This window comes from Bos grunniens, chromosome 13, assembly GCF_055505025.1.
Source record: "Bos grunniens cultivar Pamir isolate PY7600 chromosome 13, Bosgru_T2T1.0, whole genome shotgun sequence".
NCBI lineage: Eukaryota > Metazoa > Chordata > Mammalia > Artiodactyla > Bovidae > Bos > Bos grunniens.
Window position 1 is genome coordinate 63862219 of NC_141177.1, and position 24910 is coordinate 63887128.

The following is a 24910-nucleotide window of genomic DNA, read 5'->3' on the forward strand; positions in this document are numbered from 1 at the left end:
GTGTGTGTGGAGGGGGCGGGCGGGTTGTAGGCTGTGTTTTGGCTCAGTTCAGCTCATCTCCTTACACCAAGGTCTTTGGTTACTTGGTATCACTTTTCAAAGTTCCTTCAGTTAGAAAATGGGGAATAGTATCCAAGGAAAATGCATATAAGGCAAAAGGAAAATATGGGAACAAGCTTCTGGAGAAGGTTAGCAAGAGTTTCTCTCTTCTGGAACTTTTCTTCTCCTCATCCCTTGGAAAGAACCAGAAAATGTAGTGAACAGAGACGGGGCTTGCTGATGGATTCTTACAGCTACAGAGGGTCTTCTCGGAGATTTCTCTCTTCTGTGGGATTAATCCATAATAGGGCTGAGGGATCCAACCAAGCAGGATGTGGGTTAGAAGCCAGCTGCTTTCTGCTCCTCTGGAATAAGTGAAGACATGAATAATCCAGCACCAATCTTTTTTTTTCCCCCACAAAAGACAATGCTACCAAATTTGGAGACACACAGAGTTTCAGCTTGAGTTGGTGTGTGAAGTAATTCTATTTCTAAAGTCATTAGTGTGTAGTAAGTAATCGATTAGTCCCTAGTGCCATTTTTATTTCTTCGGATCAACAAAGTTCATACTCCATCCAGGCGTTATGTCTCTTGCCTTTTTTTTTTTCCTTCTCTTGTCTCCTGGCATTTTAATCAGGGAAAAGTCACAGTTGTTTTGAGGAAAGAGCTCCCAGGAGCTTTAATTAAAGCTAGAAGGACAAATCTATTTACAGCACGGTGAACACCATCATTAATAAAACATCGAAATAATTAACGAATTAAATTCTGCTTTGTGTGTGAATGGCTATACTAGGATTTAGGATAACATGTCTTCTGATCAGACACATATTCTATGCACTTAGTTTGCAGATGTGAAAAGAAAAACCTGAGCCTGCCTTTCTCCGAGATCCACTGTCTCTGGCAAGACTGCCAGAGCTTGAATGAGGAAGGCTGTGTTACAACCTTTGTGCAAGAGCGCTAAATCACTTCAGTTGTCTCTGACTCTTTGCGACCCATGGACTGTAGCTCGCCACTCCATGGCGGGCTACATGTGACCACGTGAAAATGTCCAAGTCAGGACTTCCCTTCATGCTGCTCCTCACTATACAGCCCCTTGCCAAGTTCTTAAGCTTTCTGCCAGGCTCCTCTGTCCATGGAATTCTCCAGGCAAGAATACTGGAGTGGGCTGCCATGTCATCCTCCAGGGAGGATCTTCCCAACCCAGGGATCTCAAACCCACATCTTGCGCGGCTCCTGCATTGGAGGTGAATACTTGACTGCTGAGCCACCTGGGAAGCTTACATTACCTTTATTTTATAGGAAAATAAAACTCAGTGTCAGTGAGGTTAATGGCTTGGGCTCAAAGGATGTGCTTGAAAACTAAGAATTTTTTATAGCACCACTGATACACTGATTCCTCGGAATCCTTGACTGCTAAACCAGAAACAAAACGAAGATAAAGATCAAATGAATAGAACAGTAAGATCAGTAGTTCTAGGATATAGACCAGAAAGGACTATTCTGGGGGGAAAAAAAAGGGCAAAGCTCACAGGGTGATTAACTCTGCAGTCGACAAGAGGAGGTTTTTGCCTCTCAGGATACGAAACGGCCTTCAGACCAGGATGTGACCACGTGAAAATGTCCAAGTCGGGACTTCCCTTCATGCTCCTCCTCACTACACAGCCCCTTGCCAGGTTCTTAAGCTTTCTGCCAGACAACAGATCCCACAGGAAGCACCACAGAGGACATCCACCCCGGCGGTTAACGACGCATTGTTTTTTTATGTCACTCGGTAATTTCCTAAAGAAAACAATTGAACCAAAGACTGTTCCTGTCTTGAGGGAGAGTCAGCTTCCAGGGCTGCCTTATTAATTTAACACATGCAAGTGTTTGTCCTTGTTGCTACAGCAACATGTTTGGTGGGGTACATTTCATGCAAAATGTGACAAAGCTGAAAAAGAAAACAAATTCCATCCGCATTCCGCTGCGCATACAAATGGGACTGTGGGGTGCGGAGGGTCCTCTTGGGGGGCGGGTAGGTGCCTCCTGCCCTGCGTCTCCCTTATGCTGTGCTTGTGGCTTAATTTATTAGGCATCCACCCAATGAAAGCAACCAGCCCACTTCTTCTAAGGAGTTTCAGAAAAGCTGGAAACACATGAAAGTATTCATAATTAGGTGATGGGTGGATGATAAGATTGCCCACTATGTACACAGACTCATCTAGCACAGCAATGAACTTGCTGAGCTCCTCGCGCCCACAGGAGATAACAATCATTTTCCCTGCAGGTGAACTGTCGTTGACATTCACCTCCCAGAGGGATGGATGAGCAAAGGCCCCACATTCTCAGTTTAGAAACAGGACACCCCCAAACCCATCCCACGTGAGCCTTCTCAGCACGAGGAAAAGTACAAAAGGAGACGGACGCCTCACAGGATACACCTGAATGTATAGGAATCAACGACAAAGATGAAGCATGTGGCGTCCAACAGACCTCGCCTCCAAGCCTGATCACTAACCATGATCTCGGGGCATTTACTCAGCTCTTCGAATCTCAGGCTCCTCATTTTAAAAATGAGGATAACTAGACCTCCATCACACGGTTGCTATGAGGATTAAATAAAAATGTGTCAAGCACCCAGCTGAACTCGGGGCACACAGTAAATACTCCGTACATGGCAACTATCCCGAGAACGACACGTGTCATTTGTGCTGCCACCAAATACTTCAATCTGTTCTCCCTCCCTCCCTTGTTGCCCCTCAGAAGTTAAGTGTGGTCCTGGGAGGCGCTTCGGCAATGAATGTGGCCAAGCACTCTTGGACAGAGTGTCAGAAGCCAGCCTGCTTGGCCAAGCTCCCTGCCTCCGTCTGTCCTGGTGACAGGTTCTGGATGATGACTCTTTCCTCCGGTGTGAGAAGATGTGGGACAGACTGCTCCTACTCCCCACCCTTCCCCACACCCCCACACACACCGACCAGAGAGGACTTCCCTGGTGGCTCAGTGCTAAAGAATTCACCTGTTAATGCAGCAGACACAGGAGACTCAGGTTTGATCCCTAGGTGGGGAAGATCCCTTAGAGAAGGAAATGGCAACCCACTGCAGTATTCTTGCCTGGGAAATCCCAAGGACAAAGGAGCCTTGCGGGCTACAGTCCACAGGGTCACAAAGAGCTGGACACAACTGAATTGACTTAGCACACACAGCCACGCCAACCAGAGATGCGGGGGGTACTATCAGCAAGAGGCAAACCTTTTTGCCTGAGGGGTTTTGGTTACTTAGCATATCTGAACCATACTTTGATAGAGAGCTGAACCATTGAGATTTTTCTTCTGGGGCCATCTCAAATGGCACCTGACTCCTAAGAGAGATGTAAACTCTATCCCACTGACAAATGCTTTGTGAGAGTCCATTCTGTCTCTACGCTTCTACTGACACAGAATTCCTTGCCCAGACGAATTGCTACCGTTGCATTTTCCAAACTCATGCAAGACCACCGTCTCTTAAATTATTGAGTTTTCTCCACGTCACCAAGAAGACAACTATATTAGCAGGCAAACTTGCTTAGCTCTGCAAAACGTAAGCACCCCTCTAGAGGCAGGTCAATCACACTAAATTGCTGACTGGTCGGGGGGAAAGTCTCCAAGAGCTCTTTTGACGTAGGCAAGTTCATTTCATTTCTGACTTCATCTAGAGCTGGATTCAGTGATCCCAAGGTAACAGCCTCTTCTTTTCTCACCCTCTACACATTTCTCAGTGTTATCATTTTGAGGTTAGTGTGAGTTCAGCCTCCTGAAATAGGCCATTTCACTTTAAGTGTATGTTAAACTAATATTGACCTTTCCAAAGTAAAACAAAATCTGGTATTTGTGCTCAAAAGACTGAAACAGCCATAGATGTAGAAAGGAGGGGATTAATCATCCTGGTATTTTTTTCTTGCTTAGGAACTCTCCCTGGGAATTAGTCATTTTTATATATCTTGAAATGAGTGCAAGACAGGCTCTGCCTACACTCCTGAAAAGGAAGTCTGGATCCTTCAGCAAAAAATGTTGAATAATTTGCCCACAGTTGAACCCACACAGCCAGATATGATGTTTGATTTGACAGTGGGTGAAAAAGTCAAGAACCTGAATATCAGGCCTTGGGTGAGAGTATCCAGACATCAAGGTTGGGCAAGTTTAGATTTTGGGAGTGATGCCAGGGATGAGCTGGGAGACAAGTCCAGGGCGGGGTGCAGAGGAGGGGAGCCTGTGGAGGGTGGAAGGGTGAAGGCAGGTGGGGAGTATCAAAGTGGGGAAGCAGAACCAACATCACTACTAAGGATGGAGGTGTGTACATTTCATATGTATGTGCCTGTACGAAATCCACAGACACCAACACCCGCAGTTAAACCACTTTCTGGGCACATGCTACGTGGACACCAGCGTGAGAAAGTAAACCTCAACCTCATTCTTCTCTTCTTCTACCCTGAGCAAACAAACAAACAAAACACCTTATCAAACAATGACTTCATGCACACCTGCAAGTACAGTTAAGATATTTCATTAAGGAAATAAAAATCCGTTGAAGTAGGAAGCACATCAATAGAAAATGTGTAGCTGTTGGGAAAAAAAATTCGTATCTTTGAGTTGTTACCCAAGTGAGACATCTGTGCTCAGATTCTGTTGAGTCATATGCGAGTATCTGAGAAGCTAAATGGGTTTTCAGGGAAATCACCTGGGCTTTTCTCTGATCCTGTGAATTCTGCAGAGTAATTACATTTGGTGTCCCCTTGTCCTTCTGGTTGGAAGGTACTCATGACGGCACATTTTTTTCAACAACCTTTGTAGACAATCCAAACTTTCTACCCTGATGTGCCAAGTAGAAGTCACATACCTGGATCCACTCTCTGTAGGAATCCTCTCCCGGGGTCCACCCATTCTCAGGATAGTGGAGGCGAGAGCGCTCAGCAGACCAGTTGGTGCTGTACTGGGAAGAAGCTGTAATCTGGTCAGAGTGGATCTCTCCAGATTCCATGCCCAGAGCTTCCATACATTTGAAGTCTGAAGGGAAGAAACAATGGTCCAAAGTCAGGAAAATGCAGGGGAACCTAAGATGCATATTTTCTTTTTTGATCTGGAAAACTAAAAACTTCATTTTGATGTTCACACAAAATCTTACAAAAGATGACAGCAAGGGGCTTATTGGATTGTAGCACTGATAAGTGCATTTTCACGGCAAAAATTCTTCAAATCAAGGCTATAAAGATCTCATACTTGATTATTTTTCCAACTGGGCTTAGGGTGACACAAATATTATTAGAGATTTTTTAGGAAATGATGGATATTCTGATTTACTTTCAAAGTTAACGTATGCAGATATGTCATATGCATATACATTGAGTTATATTTAAATAAAATTTTACTATTTCCTCTAAGATCTAATAAAAGTGAAAAAGACTCTTTGTCCATTTACAGCTCCTATTTGGTGGGCTGAGTAGAACTTAACTCTCTTTCAAATTCCTTAACACTGGCACCAAGGCTTCCCCTCTCAGACTCCCCTGTGTTATTCCCCTGCCCTGACCTGGCTATAGTTAATAACACCATTAGTTTATCTTATTAATATACAAGAGTATCCATCAGGGGTAAACTGTAGTATCATAGGGTCCCAAAGACCACTACAGTTTAACAGCATAAACAGTAACATTCACAATAATGTCCATGAATCATAAATACATATATTCCATTAGGCCTCATATACTCAACAAAAAATGAAATATGAACTATGATACTGGGAAGTGAATAATTAAGTTCAGGAAAATGTGAATTCAAAGTACCAAAGTGCAAAAAAAAAAAAAACCTTCAGAGATTAAAGAGAAGGCTCTCAGCCATCCAGAAAAACCTCAACCAATGAAACTTCTACATTTTCTGTATTTTCCAGCATAATTAATACTGTTTTATGGCATAAAAGATTTTCTTTCACTGGTTTCACACTTTTAAGCTTTAGATTTGTTATTTGGAATATAAAATAGGCACAAAAATACATGAATGAATTAACCAAATAAATTAAGTACAAAGAAGATTTTTTGAAGTTTAATTGGCTTTTTTCCTTTTCTAGTAAGATCTGGTAGAAAAGACATGAGCATATGTGTAAAAGAGGTCTCCAAACTCCCCTGCCTTCTATGCTACGTGATAACCTAGCAGCTAAAACTGGAGAAGGCAATGGCAACCCACTCCAGTACTCTTGCCTGGAAAATCCCATGGACGGAGGAGCCTCGTGGGCTGCAGTCCACGGGGTCACTAAGAGTCGGACACGACTGAGGGACTTCACTTTCACTTTTCACTTTCATGCATTGGAGAAGGAAATGGCAACCCACTCCAGTGTTGTTGCCTGGAGAATCCCAGGAGCAGGGGAAGCCTGGTGGGCTGCCGTCTATGGGGTCGCACAGAGTTGGACATGACTGAAGTGACTTAGTAGCAGCAGCTAAAACTGATGAAACCCAAATCATTCATTGCTCTTTCAGGTTTTCTCCCTCGGGCCTTTAAAAAAGCTGGAGACAACATCAACTGTGAGCAAAGACTGAGTTAGTCAAGTATTTTAATAAGATACAAAACCATATTACTTCTTTTTTCTTTTATGGAAAGTAATCACAGAAATTGAAACATGCTTCTTTTACATGAATATCCACTTTTATTCATGTAAGAAAGACAAAAACAGATTCTGCCAGGTCTCTCCAAACCAAACTACCACGCACCATCCATTCTCCCTGCCTGCCCATCAGTGAACTATGTTGATACTGACTGATCCTTATTATCAGAGATCGATAACTGTGCTTTCCTGACTCTCAATCCAATACACACCGGAGGGTGCCAGGTAGGTGGTCTGGTCATATTTCATTGTTTCTAGTTCAGTTTTGCCATTTCCCAATTTTTCTCACATAATTCCAGAGGTTTACAAGCAGCCTTCTCACACATAATTTTCTTAAGAAAGCAACCCAAATAGTTCTTTCTGTTGATATTCATATAAACCATTTAAAAGAGAAAGAGAAACACTTGGCACTCCAACTCACAAAACACATCTTTAGTGTTTCATAGAGCTGCAGGTGTGTGAGGAGGAAGAGCAGAGAATATCTAAGGCAGGGCTTTGCAAGAGGCGTGAATACTGACCTTCTGAAACACTGCTCTGCAGGACACTGTAGTTTGCCGAGAAGCCTTCTTTGGCTATGGCACTGTCCGTGTAGAACAACATGGACAGGATGCCGGACGACGAGAGGATTCGACCTGGTGTCTTCTGCCCACAGTATCGCCCAATGTGCGGACCAACTGCAGAGGGAGAATGCAGAGACCGTGAAAACACCTTTTCTGCTGCAGCTCATGCCAGAAAACCATTTGCAGACATGGGTCCCAGTGGAACCCAGAAGTGTTTTCTTACCCAAAGCAAGCCTTCCCTGGTTAATTGGTTTGCGGTGAACATACTGGATCAGGTTTGCGGAGGATTTTCAAGTGTGCTCAGAAGGAGGGCAATGACAGGCATAACCACATTCCCCAGTGAGCAGGACTGTTTTCAGGAACAAAATTGAAATACTGGCTTCGATTGTAAAGGAGATTTGGGCTGCCAAGTACACCCTGGCATTTATCTCCAGGACCACATGGTACACTCGGTCCAGCACCCAGCAACTCCGCCAGGCTGTGATCACCCAGCAAGGGTTCTTGGAGTTGCCTATCCCCCCTGCCCCCAACCTAGGAGAGGATCCTGGGAAAAGTCCTGGAACAGAGCGGTCCTGGCAACAGTGCAGAACCAAGGTAACCCCCACTTTCTTCCTCTTTCATCTTTGAGTCCTGGAGCCTCGTTATGATAAACATCACAGACTTAGACAAATGACAGTAGGTGATGTATCTGAAGACTAATAACTGTAATAATTAGCAAATTTACAAACTATAGATACCAGTATACGTACTAGCAAATTGTAATCAAGACAAAGGAAAAATGCCTCTTTCTGATTTCTGTTTTTCATGTCCCAAACCTTAGAGAGGTGACTGCATGGCACTTGTGTCCAGTGGACAAGAGAGGACCCAAATCAGCCATCTGACTGCACACCAGGAAAACAGGCAGTAACGGAGGCAGAGAAAGACTGGGGACACTGACGAACTTGCGATAGAGTCAAATTGTTATTTGGCTTAAACTGGCCAGCCCTTTGTTGAAGTGCTTTCACACCAACTGTGGCAATTCAGCAACTGTAAGTTGCCTTATGGACAGTGCAGAAGCCCTCTGGGCTTGGAGAATCTTTTCATTTCCCTGTATAGATCAGCAGTAAGACCAAAAAAAAAAAAAAAAAACAAACCCCTCCTTTTTCTCTAGAATTTTTTTCATCGCACATATGGTAAAAACATACCAGATGGTTTGGGCTTAGAAGGACAATCTGGTATAGACCATTTTCCCCTCCAAGAAATCCATGGTTCTGTGCATTTCAACTAAGAGTTATTGCTTTGTTCAAGGAGGCACAGTAAGTGGACTTTTCTCTGGAGGGATGGGTCGTGGGCAGGGGTGTGGGGTTCCAAGGCCAGTGTGTGCCACTTAGATGTAGAAGGTGGCCGGTGAGGGCTGGGAGAAGCTTCATGTATGATCGAGAAAGCGAACCCCATAAGATCTGGCCTACCTGGAGCCTCACGTGCCTGTTGAGTTCCTGGCCAGTGGCTGTCTGAACACCCTGCTCTACAGAGTGATCAAATCCTGGGCTAACAGGTTTTTAGTTCCTGGCCAACCATCTTTAAAAAATAAAAGGAAAGAAAAGAAAAAAAAAACTAAACCAAAGTGGTTGACTATGAGTTAGTGCAAAATGCTAAGTTTGAATAGCTGATAACTTCTCCATGTGCCCAAAGTAATGGATCTGCCAAATTCTGTCACCCTTCACTCTCCAGCACTCAAATATTTGTGTGTGTCAACCGCTTTATTATGAAGAAGACAAGGAGGCTGCTCATTTAGGGGATGGATACAGATGATCCAAAGGGCACCAGAGTCCTGGACAGTGGCTCTGCAGAATGGGGGGAAAAGGTCGTGATAACAGGTTTCCCAGTTGGCAGAAGACAGCCTCTCAGATGAGACTCACTGATTTTTGTTTCTCTCCAGCTTTAATCCTGGCCTCAGATTCTCCTACACCAAGTTCTGGCTCTTGGCCAGGCTTTCTTCATTCTGAATGTGGCCCTGTCACCAATTCAATACTTCCCCCTTCCCCTGAGGGGTGCAAAGTTGCCAGAAACATACACATGAAAATATCTCACTAGAGCCATAAACTCAGGTCTTTGCTTTCCTCAAAAGGAATCCCATTTCTGGTCTGCAGTCTTTATGGGAGGCTTAGAATCTAAATATCTACTTCTGCTTTATTGACTAAGCCAAAGCCTTTGACTGTATGGATCACAACAAACTGCGGAAAACAGGAATACCAGACCACCTGACCTGCCTCCTGAGAAATCTGTATGCAGGTCAAGAAGCAACAGTTAGAACTGGACATGGAACAACAGATTGGTTCCAAATTGGGAAAGGAGTACGTCAAGGGTGTATATTGTCACCCTGCTTATTTAACTTATGTGCAGAGTACATCATGAGAAATGCCAGGTCGGATGAAGCACAAGCTGGAATCAAGATTGCTGGAAGAAATATCAATAACCTCAGATACACAGATGACACCACCCTTATGGGAGAAAGTGAAGAGGAACTGAAGAGCCTCTTGATGAAAGAGGAGAGTGAAAACTGGCTTAAAACTCAACATTCAAAAAACTAAGATCATGGCAACCAATCCCATCACTTCATGGGAAATAGATGGGGAAACAATGGAAACAGTGACAGATTTTATTTTGGGGGGCTCCAAAATCACTGCAGCCGTGAAATTAAAAGATGCTTGCTCCTTGGAAGAAAAGCTATGACCAACCTAGACAGCATATTAAAAAGCAGAGACATTACTTTGCTAACAAAGGTCTATCTAGTCAAAGCTATGGTTTTTCCAGTAGTCATGTATGGATGTGAGAGTTGGACTATAAAGAAAGCTGAGTGCTGAAGAATTGATGCTTTTGAACTGTGGTGTTGGAGAAGACCCTTGAGAGTCCCTTGGACTGCAAGAAGATCAAACCAGTCAATCCTAAAGGAAATCAGTCCTGAATATTCATTGGAAGGACTGATGTTGAAGTTGAAATTTCAATACTTTGGCCACCTGATCCACTCCTTGGAAAAGACCCTGATGCTGGGAAAGATTGAAGGCAGGAGGAGAAGGGATCAACAATGGATGAGATGGTTGGATGGCATCACCGACTGGATGGACACGAGTTTAGGCAAGCCCCAAGAGTTGGTGATGGACAGGGAAGCTTGGCGTGCTGCAGTCTGTGGAATCGCAGAGTCAGACACGACTGAGCAACTGAACTGAACTGAGAGTCTATTCATCTTCCCTCACTCTTTCCCCTCATTTAAATTCCATTGTTGTGGTTTCATAACTTTCTTTTTCTTGTGTTTGTGGGCAAACTTTTACAGCCTTAATCCTTGGGGTCGTTCTCGACTGGCCAAAGCCACTGACCTTACCAGGAATACAAGCACACAAGGGAAGCTTGCAGTCATCCCCATCCCCCTCCCCCCGACCAGCTCTGGCTGCCTCCCCTCCCCTCCACCATCACCCAATTCCCCTGAGGATGGCGGGAAAGGGGGTCTCTTTGAAAGAGCAAACAGAAGAGAACTTGTCTAGTGCAGACTCATAATTTAGAGAATCTCCATGACTCACTGGTTTATAATGTTGAAGACATGCCTGGTAAATCTGCCTTCTGTCCTTCTGAACATCGCCCCCGGACACCAGCATGCAGCTCTCTTTAGGAACCCTCAAGACTGGAGAGTGAAAGGCTTTTTCGACTATAATACAAAGAAGTATTGAATTTTCCTGAACAACAGCGAGACCTTAGCCTAGCAAGCTAATGCAATATTGATCTGAGCTGGAGCGGCTGCAGGACCCTGATCTGTCTTGTGTGTGTGCTCATTTGTGGATTTACATGATCGCAGCTCTTGGGTTCCCTACTTCCGTTACGGTGGAGCCAAAGAACAAGGCGATGAATGCCAACTTCCCCATAACAGTATAATTCAAAAATGGAATGCCTGGAGAATTTAAAAAACAGGCATCAGGCTCTCTCTGCGGGGAGAGCAGGCCTACGATGACCATTGCTTCTCAGGTGTGAAGGCAACACCGTATTTGTGCTGCTTGAGAGAGGAAATGGCAAAAGCCCATTCTTTGTATTTTTCCCACTAATCCCTCCATTAATTAGAACCCTATCTTAGAATCAGATAATTTGGCTTTCTGCCACCTGTTTATGAGGAAAAATAGGTAACCATCTACGATAAAGAGGTACTATTAAAATAAGGTATTTTTAAATAAATAAACACAAAAGGGGATCATTTTAAACAGGTACAAGATCAGCCAAGTCTATTTTTCTTAAGGTAAACCTTTTGGTGGAGAATATCTGGATTTTGCAACTTTTCCCCAGAAAAAAGAATTGGCACAATTTATGTCATTTATATTTTGGAAGGTTTATATCACTGATATTTTATATTTATATTGTTGATACTATATATTTATATTTTAGAAGGTTATTTTTAACATACAATTCCATCTAGCTTTGATGAAGCTTATTCCTAAAATCTTAATAATAATTCCTAATAATTAGGTCACAGAGCATTTCCAGCTCTTTCCCCAGCTTGGATGGAGGGCTGGCTTCATGGGCATCCAGGTGCTGTGAGCTAGGCATTCACATTTGGCCCCATAAGTCAGCACAAGCATCTGCAGGCACACTTCGTTCATGGCTCTGAAACGATGTGTAACTTTCACCAATGACTCCAGAGCTGTTAGTTTGGAATCTATGGAGCTTCAAAGAGACTGCTAGCTGGAGAAGTGGGGTTCACGATGTGCATGTCTCAGATCTCACCTTTTGGAGTAAACTGCTTCTCTTCGAAGTCAAGTTGAATCGCTTTCAATTACTTGTCGTCTAATTCAGTGTCTATGATAAAATGCCGCATAAAATCACTTGATGGGTAAAAGGCTTCAGTGCCTTCTGGTTGTTTTTTTTGGAAAAGATATCAAAGAATAAAAGCGATTTTGCTGGCAAGGAAATCTGTGTGTTGAACTACGATGACAAACATGTTCCTTGTGCCACTGACAAAAAACCCAGGAGGACACACTCTCTCATTTTGCCTAAAAAAAGAGTGCGCTGCAAGGCTGGCATAGACAGGATGAGGTCAGGTGAACAAAAACAAATATACAATCACATTTTTCTAATTCCAAAGCCAGTTTTCTCTAGGAATAAGTCAATTCACCCAAAACATGGATGAATTGCAGGCTGACAACCCGTATTGTTAATTGTTCTTTGCTTCAACTCAGTGATTTTCTAGAGCCAGAAAATTACTACTTTGGAAAACCCTTGACACTAATAACAATGCTCTCCTTTCTACATAAGTTGGTTGATTGGACCTTCTTTTCAGATGTCAATTTAAATATAAGTTCTAGAAAAGAAGGCTGCAAATTTGGGTTGTGAACAAATAAACCCATTATTAAATGTTCCAACTATTATTGCAATACTATTATAATATTGTTTTCCTAATTATCGGATTGAATACTTGGAAATCAATCAGAGCTCTGTTTGGACAAATCTCATTACTTAATGAGGGAGTTTCAATAAAATCATCATAATCCTATTTATATGGTTAAATAAAGGAAAGAAGAGACTCAACTAATGATAACTCACCCATTTGCTCCAATGACATAAGCTTTCTCTAAACCTAGATTTTCTCTAGTGCTGTTTACTACTAAGGAACATAACTAAACTGAATGACACTGATCATTTAATGTCATTTCTAAGACAAAGGCAATCTCTTTCACATGATATTAGCTTTCGTTCACAATTTACTTAAATAGTCTTTCTTCCATCTGATAATATCATCTGACTATTTTATAGATAGTTCCAAATCTCTAACTGCATGATTTGTAAGAACTTCTAAGCTGCCCTTTCTGATCTGTGTCGAGTGTGTTCTCCAGAGAAATCTTACTATTAAACCAGACTAAACACAAGACTAGCAATGCAGCTGCAACAAATTATTTGATATTATCTCCCTCTGTTCAGAATTTGGGTGTGTATTTTTGCCATTCACCTTCTAATTCATAAGGACTGAAATGGAAAACTTTAATTTAGCTGGCCACATGGTTACTTCTCCCACCTCCTTCAAATCTAGCTCATTTTCTTCATAAGACCTAACCTGACCACCCTATTTAAAAAATTCCACCCATCTTTCTCTCTTTACCTTCGTTTTTTTCATGCCTTTATTCTATTTTTTCTTCTTTTCCTTTTTTTTGTTTATAGCACTTCTCACCTTCTAACATCCCGTGCACGTGATTCAATTGTCCGTAACGTGCACTGTTTATTACCTCATTTCCTCTGATAGAATCTAAATGGGGCATCCATCTTTGCTTTGTTTGCTAAGAGATTACTACAGCACCTGGTACATGGCTGACGCTCACTGAGTATACTTTTTGAATGGACGATGAACTCAGATGATGTGAACAATGTGTACCAAGGATGTGTGCCAATCTGATTTGATTCCCCAAAGATAAAAATTCCCTAGAGAGCAGACAAGGAATCCATCTAAACTAGGAACATCCAAATGCTCTCCTCCTTCCTTTCTGAGATTTCTAAATGTGGTAGCATAGTGGGTGCATAGTTCACTGTGAAAATTTTAGCAGGGACTTAATCTCTCTGGTTCTCAGTCTCTGCATTCGCAAAATGACTGACTTGATTTAATTGATGTCTTAAGAGCTCATCTTCTGATGAGTTTATGAATTAATAACCAGTAGGCAAGTCAATGAAATGAGAAAAATACTTCAGTCAGGAAAACCATGGGTTGCTTCCCATTTTCCCATAGAAAAGGTTATGAGACCTTGCAGAGTCTTTTATGGCCTCTGTTTCCTTATCCACAAAATCAAAGCATTAGACTAGAAAATTACCAAGTCTTTTTAGGCTCAAATATTTCATCACCTCTCTGTATAAAGAAAATTGCTGTTTTTCTTCCTCTTTTGAGCTACTTTTTAAAGTGATGCATGTATATGATGCTTGTAAAAGGATCCCGGGGCCCTTCCCCTAGATCCTTCCCCTTTGGGGTGCTTTGTGCAGTGCTTACCATCGGGGAATCCATCCCAGATTTCTAGCCGGTCATAGCGACAAAACATCCCCCCCGGAGGATTCGAGTCAGGCTCCAGGTCAAAGCTTTCAAATTCCAGGATAATCTCTGACATCTTTGGTGCAAAGATAATATAGGTGCATTCTAGGCTGTTGGGATATTTTTCAGGGAATCCGGGGGACTTTATTATCCCACTAGGCATTGTATAGTTCTGGGAACATTCGGGACCTACGAGTGAAAGAAAAAAAGGAGCAGAGTGAAAATTCCACTTAAATAACCTGGGCAAAGACAGTTTATCTTTCCAATAAAAGCCCACCATTATAATCATTGTCCTAATCACTCATTACTCAGCCTTTTCACAGTGGTGATATATACGGAAAGTCGAGTTCAGATTTATTGCATTCACCTTCGTTTTCCATCTGTGTGGAGCAATTTACAAACTTCTGCTGTTGCAGAGGGGAGAAAAAATGACAAATACAAAATCATGTGGGAACAATGAATGAGTATGCTACAGAAATCTCGACAGAGCCCTCGAGAAATAATTATAGCCCCTTCAATCTTAAATCTTTAAATCTTGAGGCTGACAGCTCTTTATTGGTGAAATAGAACATTTACAAAGGCGAGGGAGAGAATCCAGTGGAGGGAATTTGGGTTTCAGATTCCTCCACCAGTGACTCAGTAATTCTGCCAGATGTGACCTTTGCCTCCTTGACAAACTAAATGTGAAAGGTAATTCGTACATGTACGCAGGGTGAGTGACTCATTCGGAATGGTGTTGACACAGGTGTGCCAGTAAAGTGTGGCTGTTAGTGGGGGCATGATAAACTGGGATGCAGATCCTGTGGCTCCAAGTCACCTGATACCAATGTTGACATCCTAACCTTCCCCAACATACAGTGCAAGAGGGTGTGTGTGTGTGTGTGTGTGTGTGTGTGTGTGTGATGCATATATTTATAATGCGCCATTTAAATGACGGTTCAGTGTTATCAAGACTACAAATTACGGCAATTCGTAATTTAGGTTGGTTCAGAGCATGCACACAGTTATTGCAAGTCAACCTTATGAATACATAGAGGACCACTATTTCAGTTCATGGACTCAGCAGTGAATAGGGTGCTATCCACCACACAACTGAAAATGGCCCCTCCTCACAGACTATCAGACTATCCACGCCAGCCTATCAGCTCTGCCCCTTATCGCCACCACAGCCGTGGTGATTGTCCAAGAACTCTTAGGCAGTCTGGTAAAGAGAGATGACTTGGCCTTTCTGAATCTCAGGATCCAATCTGGGGATGTTTGGTTAAACCATTCTTTTTGTAAAAGAATATTTACTTATTAATTTGACTGTGTTGGGTCTTAGATGCGGCACATGGCATTTTCATCGCGTCGTGTGGGATCTCTCATTGTGGCCCGTGGACTATCGAGTTGCAATGCACAGGCTTAGCTGCTCTGCAACATGTTGGACCTTAGTTCCCCGACCATGGATCAAACCCAGGTCCCTTGCATTGCAAAGTGAATTCGTAACCATTGGACCACCAGGGAAGTCCTGGTTCAACAATTTTTCTCCAGGGCCATTGTTGCACTCATGGGGACTCTGCAAGGGCATATAAGGATTCAAGCCCAAATAGGGAAGCTTGTGGAGCTTGTTCTTAACTAAATATTCTTCCAAAGTGCCAAGTACTAAAGGCGACGTGTTTGGTATCAATATACATTAAATTTAACTAACAGATCTCTATTTTTAGTGGTGAGGGCTATTAAGTTCACTCTCCACCTCGGTGCATCTGGCAGCATGTTGAGAAAACAAATCAATCTCTTTCTCCCCATGCATATATTAGCCATGGCCCTGGAGACGCAGAAGACTACTTAGTAGATGGCACAATAAACCTGGCCCGTAGAGGTCTGAGTTGAATAGATACCTCCCAAAGCCTTCTACAATGGGGCTCACTGTTCAACACAATGGCTTCAAATGATTATTCAATTCTGGTTAAAAAAATTATTACCAAGTGGCATTTTGCCATGTCAATTTCAAGTAAAGAGATTCTGGAATGTGCTGTATAATTTCTAACATGTTTCTAAGCTATTTGGTGGCATCTGAGATAACAGTAACTATGCCAATTTATCATTAATTCAAAAGTCATTCATTCATATATAGTTAATTGGGAACCCTTTAGAATTTTATTTCCAAGATGTAGGAACAGAGACCCTGGAGACCTTCAACCTCCTCCCCAGGTCTTTGGCTGGCAAAGCAAACAGCAGAGTTTAATGCAGTTTCCAATATTTTCCCCTTCTTCAAAAGATAAAATTGTACAGTTGAGGTTAAGATTTAATGGAAAAAAAAAAACGGAATTAAGGGCGATCTTTCAAAATTAAATAAATTCCAATGCTTTCATGTATATCCTTGTCATGTCAGATTCCTTTGGAAGCTGGCCCAGGTTTTCTCAGGTATTTTGACAAAGGTTGGGGACGTTCTCAGAGAAGGCAGTGGCACCCCACTCCAGTACTCTTGCCTGGAAAATCCCATGGATGGAGGACACTTTCATGCATTGGAGAAGGAAATGGCAATCCACTCCAGTGTTCTTGCCTGGAGAATCCCAGGGACGGGGGAGCCTGGTGGGCTGCCATCTATGGGGTTGCATAGAGTCGGACACGACTGATGTGACTTAGCAGCAGCAGCAGGGGACATTCTGGGCTTCCCGGGTGGCACCAGTGGTAAAGAACCTGCCTGCAAATACAGGAGATGTAAAAGACATGGGTTTGATCCCTGGGCTGGGAAGATCCCCTGGAGGACGGCAAGGCAGCCCACTTCAGTCTTCTTGCCTGGAGAATCCCATGGACAGAGGAGCCTGGCACGCTATGGTCCACAAGGTTGCAAAGAGTTGGACACAACTTGGCACGCATGCATGGGGACATTCCACGGGGAAGTGGAAGCAAGCTGGATGGAGCACCAAGAGATATGAGTTCCACTGCCTTGCCAACCTGCTGTGTAGCCTTGGTGACCTCGTAATCCTCCTGATCCTCAGATTCTGTGCATCACACATGAGAGTGGGCTTTAGGATTGGAAAGTAAAGCCTTTCAAATTCAAAGCTGCTTCTGTAATTTCTTACTTTCTCCATTAGACATCAGAATTTGTTTTAATGGGTTCCTTATTCTTTATTGTACAAGCTTGCCACAGTTGAGGGAGCACTTCCCCCAATGGATGATGGCAGGAGAGGGCTGAGGGATCCCGGGGTAAACACACAAGCCACAAACAGGACTGAGGGTGAGTAGCCAGGGTGCCCAGGAGGGTGTGAGCTGCTGGGTAAGGAATGCTCACACAGCAGTGGCACCCAGTGACACCACACTTTCCCCATTATTTGTAAGAATGAGAGCATCCAGTGCAGCCACAGGCATCCCACATTTTGTTGTTAAGAACCATCAGGATGGATAAGGATGATAGCTAAGATATCCCCTTTGGAATTATACTTAAATGTACAGACTCTTAATTAAATAACATATGAAGTCACCAATCCTGCTCTCAATAAATGCCATCCCTTCCCTGACTGAGACTCATAGGAAATGGTATAGCTTCTTTCAGCATCTGGGCCTGGAGGACAGGGGAAGGACGGGGGAAAGGTGGGAGGTGGGCAGGCTGGGGTTTCCTCAAGAAATTCTGTAGCTGAATGGGAATCATTTTAGGGCTGATGGCCCAAGGTTTCAGTATCCATGAAGAGGAGGGGTGTGGGTACCCGAGGAGAGAACTAGGGTGTCCTGGGGGCTCCAGGAGGCATGGGGAGAGGTGGGCACTACCCCCTGCCACCCAGTGGGCAAAAATGGTTGTCTAGAAATGTAGCCTTAGGGATGCAAAAATGGCCCTGTAACCTACTGCCAGAAATCCTCAAGATTTCTCATCCTCATCCAACAGGTGAACGAATAATGCCTTGGTTCCAATTATGATTAGTCTAATTTATGTGTTTTGAAGAAATCTGAAATTGCTGCAGCCTGAAAGAAGTGCTATGTTTTTCAAAGAACAGAGGTTCTATAATACTTATCATGAAATTACTTTCAAGAAAAGAATGTCTGTGAACCTATGTGAGTGTGAATGTATCCTACTAGTTTATGACTTTCAATGGAGTATCTGTAAGAACTATAGTGTGTGCAACAAGGGAGAAAGATGTTTTCTTTTTTAGGTGGTACTAATTTAGTTGGGAAATGAGACACATATACGTGATAAAACTTGAAAATATTTAGGAAAAACATCCTGGTTAGTGAAATACAGTTGTGTTTGTGTATATATACACACAGTATCTATAAGTATATATTTGTGCTGTGCGATAGGGGGCAAGCTGGGTAAGTGTAGGAAATGAAAAGTACATTAATTAAGAATAATAAACTTGGAGCCAGGTTTCCATGGAGGTTAAGAGGCTTAAGCCAGAAGAGAGAGAGAGTGCTGTACAATTTGGAGGGACCAGCTTCATTGCAACAGTTAGTGTGTATGGCACACAACTTCTGGGACATGCTCTGCTATGTGTTTTCATTTCAACCCATCTTCACAAAGAGCCAGTGCTAGATACAGTTATCCATTTTTCAGATGAGGAATCCAAGGCTCTGAACATTCACACAGATGGGCAGCGGCCGAAGCAAAATTCACGTGCAGATCTGCTGGGCCTCACCCAGCGCACCCACCAACCTGGGGCAGGAAGATAGGCTGTGAGTTCATGCAAGTGAAGCCAGGAAGGCTGGGAGCAGCTGATGTCAAGACCTAAGCATGACCTCAGAGAACACGGAGGCGTCACCTGACAGGTGACAAATACCCGTCACAGGCATTCTGGGGATAGCAGTCTGATGACTGTTTGAGAGGCTATGTGTAGGATTAGAAAGCACAGGGATAACCGTTAGACAGTTCAATTTGTTCAATGGCAGAGGATGTGGAAAGAAAGCTGTGACACTCTCTTTTTAATTGAGCTATAGTTGATTTATAAGATTATATAAGGTTCAGGTGTACAGTCTGGTGATTCGGAATTTCTGAAGCCGTGACTCTCTGAGACTTTTGAACAAAAATCCAAAAGAACCAGCAGCTATACTGGATGTAGAAGAAAATAAGGCTTCAAGTCTCAAGAATGGCATTGGGCAGTGAGGAAAGAGGGGAAATCCCAGTGCATCTGAGACTAACAGAAATTTGAGGGCTGAGCTCATCTGAAAGGAAGCAGAATTCTTAATGACTTAGGGAGGATCTTGCTATTTCTGCACCCACCACCTTCAGATCTTTGAGAAACACTGACAATGAAACGCTGTTCTTACCTCTTTTTCTGACACTTTCTTTGATGCTGTCAGGTGCAGGTAAGCAAGCAATTGGGTATGTTTGTGCGTGCGTGTACCTATGCTTACTTGGATTTACACAGGTCAAACAGCTTTCAACACAAGGAAATACATACGTAGTCATGTGAGCCCACTGAGATCCTATGTCTGCTGTTATTTATACTAAAAGCTTTCTAAGCATGTACTCAGATGAATTTCTGAAGAAAGTTCTCTCCATCTATCCATATTTATATGGGATAGTACCAGAGTTCTTTGAAATTTAAAGATATTGTGCCAATGCCCCCAGAAACGCTTAAAGTCCTTTTTTGTTATTCTCGGTGGTCACTGACCCACAAGACCTTAGGCTTTCGAATTTGGTGTGGTTAGATTTTTTTCTATTAAATAAAGCTCTTTTTCATATATTCCAGGACAATACATTTAAATCTGGCACCTCTGTCCCTGGAGGGTCTCCCACACATTAATGTCAACTTAAAAGGGAAGGCGGGACTGAATTCATAGCAGGAATCTACAGGCTGCTGTGGAAAACAGTGACATCCAAATAAAGGTACAATTTTTATTAACTGGCTGACATGTGAGTTTAATTCCTCAAACCTGGGAGACGATACAGGCTCAGATTCTATCCTGTCCCAATATATACCACTGTGACAGAAGATGGTTGTGCTTTAGTCACTGAGCCATGTCCAACTCTTGTGACTCCATTGACTGCAGCCCGCCAGGCTCTTTTGTCCATGGGATTCTCCAGGCAAGTATACTGGAGTGGGTTGCCATTTCCTTCTCCAGGAGATCTTCCCAACCCAGGGGTTGAACCCAGGTCTCTCACATTGCAGGCAGATTCTCTATTATCTTACCACTGAGCCACGAGGGAAGCCCTGAGAGAAGATTAGTAAGTGATTATTTTGGAGGGGGCAAGTGGATAATTAATTCTGAAGGGGAATGTCATTTAAAACATTATGATTTTGTTTTCTCCAAGAAGTTCTTGCCCTAACCATGTTTCTGTTAATGGAAAGCTTCTTCCTCCAAAAGTTTTTAAAACTCTAAGGCTAGTGGACTACTGCTTGGATTTTCCTGGGAGCGACCAGTTTTGAATTTTGCAATAAAATAAAGGGAACAGGAAGTATTGAGCTGGCCAAAAAGTTCATTCGCATTTTTTCCATAACATCGTACAGAAAAACCTGAACGAAATTTTTGGCCAGCCCAATACATCATTTTCAGGTAAGAGGGACTCACGCATTTTTTAATGAAAGAAATAAAACTTTAAGAGTAGATCCAAGTTATTTCTGAAGAAGAAAGAAAAGAACAAATGTTCTTAAAGGAGCTTTAAAAGGAGTATATACTTTAAAAACACTGGTCAGTATATTAGAATGATGAAATTCTGATTCCTAAAATACATTTAAATAGCTTTTTAAACATACTTCCTCCATACAGTGGGTAACTTTTCCTTTGTGAAAATGTGTATTTTCAACATTTTTTGTAAGGGGAATATCTGACTTTTTACCAAAAGATTAGAAACATTACTCCTGGTCTTTCTTTCCACTTTTGTCTTTCACGAGATCAAGTGAGGTTCGTGACCACTCAGTCACACTTGGTCTGTAAGTCACTTACCTTTCTTGAAAATTTCATAACGTATGGAAAATCCTGCCCCGTGTGTCTCATAGTCAGAGACAAATTTGATAAAGAGAAATGGCCCTGAGGACACGAAAGAAGAAGGGGCGATCTTTCCACAGAACTTTCCCAATACACGTCCACTTTCGTTTTCTCCATCGATGACTTCCACATAGTCATACCTGAGACAAAGGCGGAAGGAAACATCAGGTTAGGGAGAGAAGTCCCTTTAATTTCAATCATTTAGAAGCCAGCATTCTCTACCATGGTCTGTCAGGAGAAAAAATAAGTGCTATCTGCATTCACTGCTGGATTTCACAGAGAGGGAAAAAAAAGTCTAGCAAAATGAAATAATTAAAATGGGCTACATCATGTCCGTGCACATCATCTGGTAACACAGAACTGTTAAGAATAATGGTGTCCATTATACTTGCAGACAATGTCAGTTAAAGTAACCAATTAACAAGAAAAAGGAAAATCTCATGAGTACAATTCTGTATTATTAAGTTGTGTTCCTTTGTCTGGGGTTGGGGAGGGGGTGTCAATACATAATGCTATGCATTCTTTTCAAACTGTGAAGTTCTTTTATGAATTCAAAATGTCTCCTTGGCTGGAGCTCTCTATGAATAATACTTTGATTTCTGTGAGCGACCCTCTAAACATATGGCCACAGAATAATAAACAGATTCTTTACTATTTAACTCAATTCCACCAAACTCCAGGCTTCGCAGGGAAAAAACCTCTCTCAGTATCCACTGTGGTCAAAACAAAGATTTTCTTCCCCTAAAACTACAACTTGAACTGTAGAACATAATCTCTACAAGGAAAAAAGTTTATTTAAAATTCAGAAGTAAGTGTTTACTACCAGCCTGAATCTTTAAAGGAATGCTGTCATTGGAAAAGAAAATATGATAGACTTGGAATCATCAAAGTGCTATGATTTTTAAAAATTCAGGCTTAATGATAATACACTGAGATAATGATAAAGGGAGTAGTAATAAAATACTAGCCTAAAGAATGCCCTGAGATAATGCATATGCTTGGATAAACCTTCTTCATCTCTAAAATATGGAAATCCATTTCCAGTAAAGTAGCATCTCCTAGGAAAACAGGAATATTTTTGTTTGTTTGGCATTATCTATTTCTTAGTGTCTTGCTCTTCCTTTTCTTTTTATTATTTATTTGCCAAGTCACCTAGGAGTCAGATAACCAGATAATCTCATTTGGATTCCATATTTCTTCTAGAACTGACATGAAGACATTACAATCCACTCATTTCAAACCTGCATTTCTCTGTTGAACTTGATTCAAAAGTCCTGGGATATATTCATTTCAGGGATGGCTAAAATATGGCAGTAACATAAACTGCATCTGGCAATTTAAAAGAGATCAAAGTGCGGGAAATCTTCATGATGACCAATGTCATCCTTAGCAATCCTTTTCAAACTGTCCAGGACACATGACTTATGTTTATGTAAAGTCTCATGAGACAACTGCAAAGATGCTATCACGAGTCCAAGTGGATAGCTTAAGGCTCTCTCAATTAAAAATGACATTACCTCATCAGTTAAGACTGTGTGCCAGGCTTGTGTATATCAAGAAGAAAATAAAGCTGACAGTGATGGAATGAAGTATTAACATATGTGAATTATTGTATTAACTGCATTTCCCTTGCTGCATCTGCTGATTGCAAGAGCAATCACTGGCCAGTGAGCATCACTGTCCTCTGAAAAACTATGGAGCCACACAGAGGAACTGTTTGTTTCTCTATACATTGGGAGATGCTTTGCATGCTCAGACAAAGGAGGAGGAGGAGGAGGAGAACTGGAGGATGAGGAGGAGGAAGAAGACGGTGTTATGTTCAAAATCCTCAGTGGCTTTTTATAGTCAACCGAGGGCCACTGGAAAGAACCTCGCCTCTGTACTCCTGAAAGCCTCACGAGCTGGCATTTATGCAGTAATTCCTTTTATCTCTGCAGCTTCATTGACTAGGCAGGTCTGCGCAGTTTACCCCACACTCGCTTATAATTTAACTGTGATTTGAGAGGCTGGCTGTGTTTGGCCTGGCGACCGTGCGTCCAGCGCTGCTCTATAGGCTTTTTACTTGCATCCCGACATGGTCTGAATACTAAGTGGCCACATCCTAGTCCATTTTGCCTTCCAGACACAAATCAGAGAGGTGGGTCAGCCATTCTGAGGACTAAAGGGCATTTCTGCAGAGACCTCTCTCCCAGGTATGAGAGAACTCAGCTATTAGACTGCTGGGGATGTATAACGGGAGGAAGCTAGTCTTTTAATCCACATTATCTGCTAGTGGTAAATTCTAAGCTCTCCTCTTGGCAACAGTAAAAGCTATTTTTAAAAGGGGCAGAGGGACTAGACGTTCTACCCAGCAAGAGATAAGTCACTGCATCTTAAGTGCCAATTTTAGGCAATGGGATTTTTCAGGGACACAATAGTTGCATTTATATGCCAGGATGCTGCTATCATTTTAGCACTTTCCTTCCCGGTACCATCCGACAGGCGCCCCCAAATGTATCACAGAGAGCGGTTCATGTAAATATTCAGGAGGGTGTACGCGTACAAATTGCAAAGGGTGATACTGCCAAGGAAGTTAAAAAAGCAGCCAGCCTCTCCCTCTGAAGTTGAGACCAGTTCCACTCCATAAGTTTCTCGCTGGCAAATGTGATGCCAGGAACGCAGCTGGTGTGTCAGCATCCCTCCCCAGAGACTTAATGTGTCACCACAGTAACGCACCCAGCCTGCATTGGCCTGAGGCCCAGGATCCTGAGTTTGCAAATTTTGGTCCCCCAGCCGGCTGCACTGCTCTGTTACTGCTGCTGGCGTGGCAAGCACTGCGTTCCTTGCGATGCTATCATCCTCGGTCCTGAAACCAGAGACCTGCACAGGTGAGCCTGGAGGCACCTGTCTGACTTGCATTCTGGACCCACAAGCTTGGGCTCAGGAGGAGAGTTGGGGATGGTGTCTTGGGACTCATTCAGAGAAGCTAGTGGAGGGTTCATGGACTTCCCAGGCGGCGCTAGTGGTAAAGAACCTGCCTGCCAATGCAGGAGACATAAGAGACTCGGGTTCGATCCCTGGGTCGGGAAGATGTCCTGGAGGAGGCCATGGCAACCGACTCCAGTATTCTTGCCTGGAGAATCCCCATGGACAGAGGCGCCTGGCTGGCTACAGTTCAGAGAGTCACAAAGAGTTGGACACCACTGAAGAGATGTAGCACACGGATGAGGGTTCACAAAGTTAACCCATCTGTTTCTTTGGAGTCCTGCTCCAGAAAAAGAATGTTCCAGGTGACATGGAGGCTGCATCTGGGTCCACAGTATACCACCCACCTGTGCAGGAAAGCCCTTCCTCAGACATCACCGCCCCACATTTCATCATAGGAATGCCAGCATCTTATGGATTTGGCCATCTCTTAAAAAAAAATTGTCTTTTAAAAAAATTTTGGCTGTACTGCAAGGTTTGTGGGATCTTAGTTCTCTGACCATGGATCAAATCCAGACCCCTGCACTGGACTTGCAGAGTCCTAACCACTGGATTGTCAGGGAATTCCCCCATCTTTCTTCTTAAACCTTCTACCTTAAAGCTTTCACTTCCAGCACGAATAATGGTAAAGCAGCCAACCTTTACTGGGAATAAAGCAAAGCTCTCTCTGCTTAACCTTCTTACAATTAAAAACATTTCCCCAAGGTTTCCTTTTTCAGGTGTGAAGGCTTGGCCGGGGCGGTGGTGGGGTGGGGGCTCTTCTCATGAGTGTTCCTGGCTTTAAGCCCAGGCTTCTTAAGTCCCAGGCATCTTGTTGACA

General features: G+C 42.9%; 1 protein-coding gene across 6 annotated transcripts in view; it reads right to left on the reverse strand.

Moving 5' to 3' along the window:
- Positions 1–24910, reverse strand: part of NRP1 (neuropilin 1) — a 147134-nt gene that overhangs the window by 66736 nt on the left and 55488 nt on the right. For all 6 annotated transcript variants that reach the window (XM_086334588.1, XM_086334590.1, XM_086334587.1 and 3 more), the window contains 4 exons: positions 21085–21266; positions 14188–14415; positions 7161–7316; positions 4891–5057 (listed from right to left, as the gene is read on the reverse strand). In XM_086334588.1, the coding sequence (XP_086190714.1) occupies positions 4891–5057; positions 7161–7316; positions 14188–14415; positions 21085–21266 (733 nt within the window). The remainder of the gene's footprint in view (positions 1–4890; positions 5058–7160; positions 7317–14187; positions 14416–21084; positions 21267–24910) is intronic.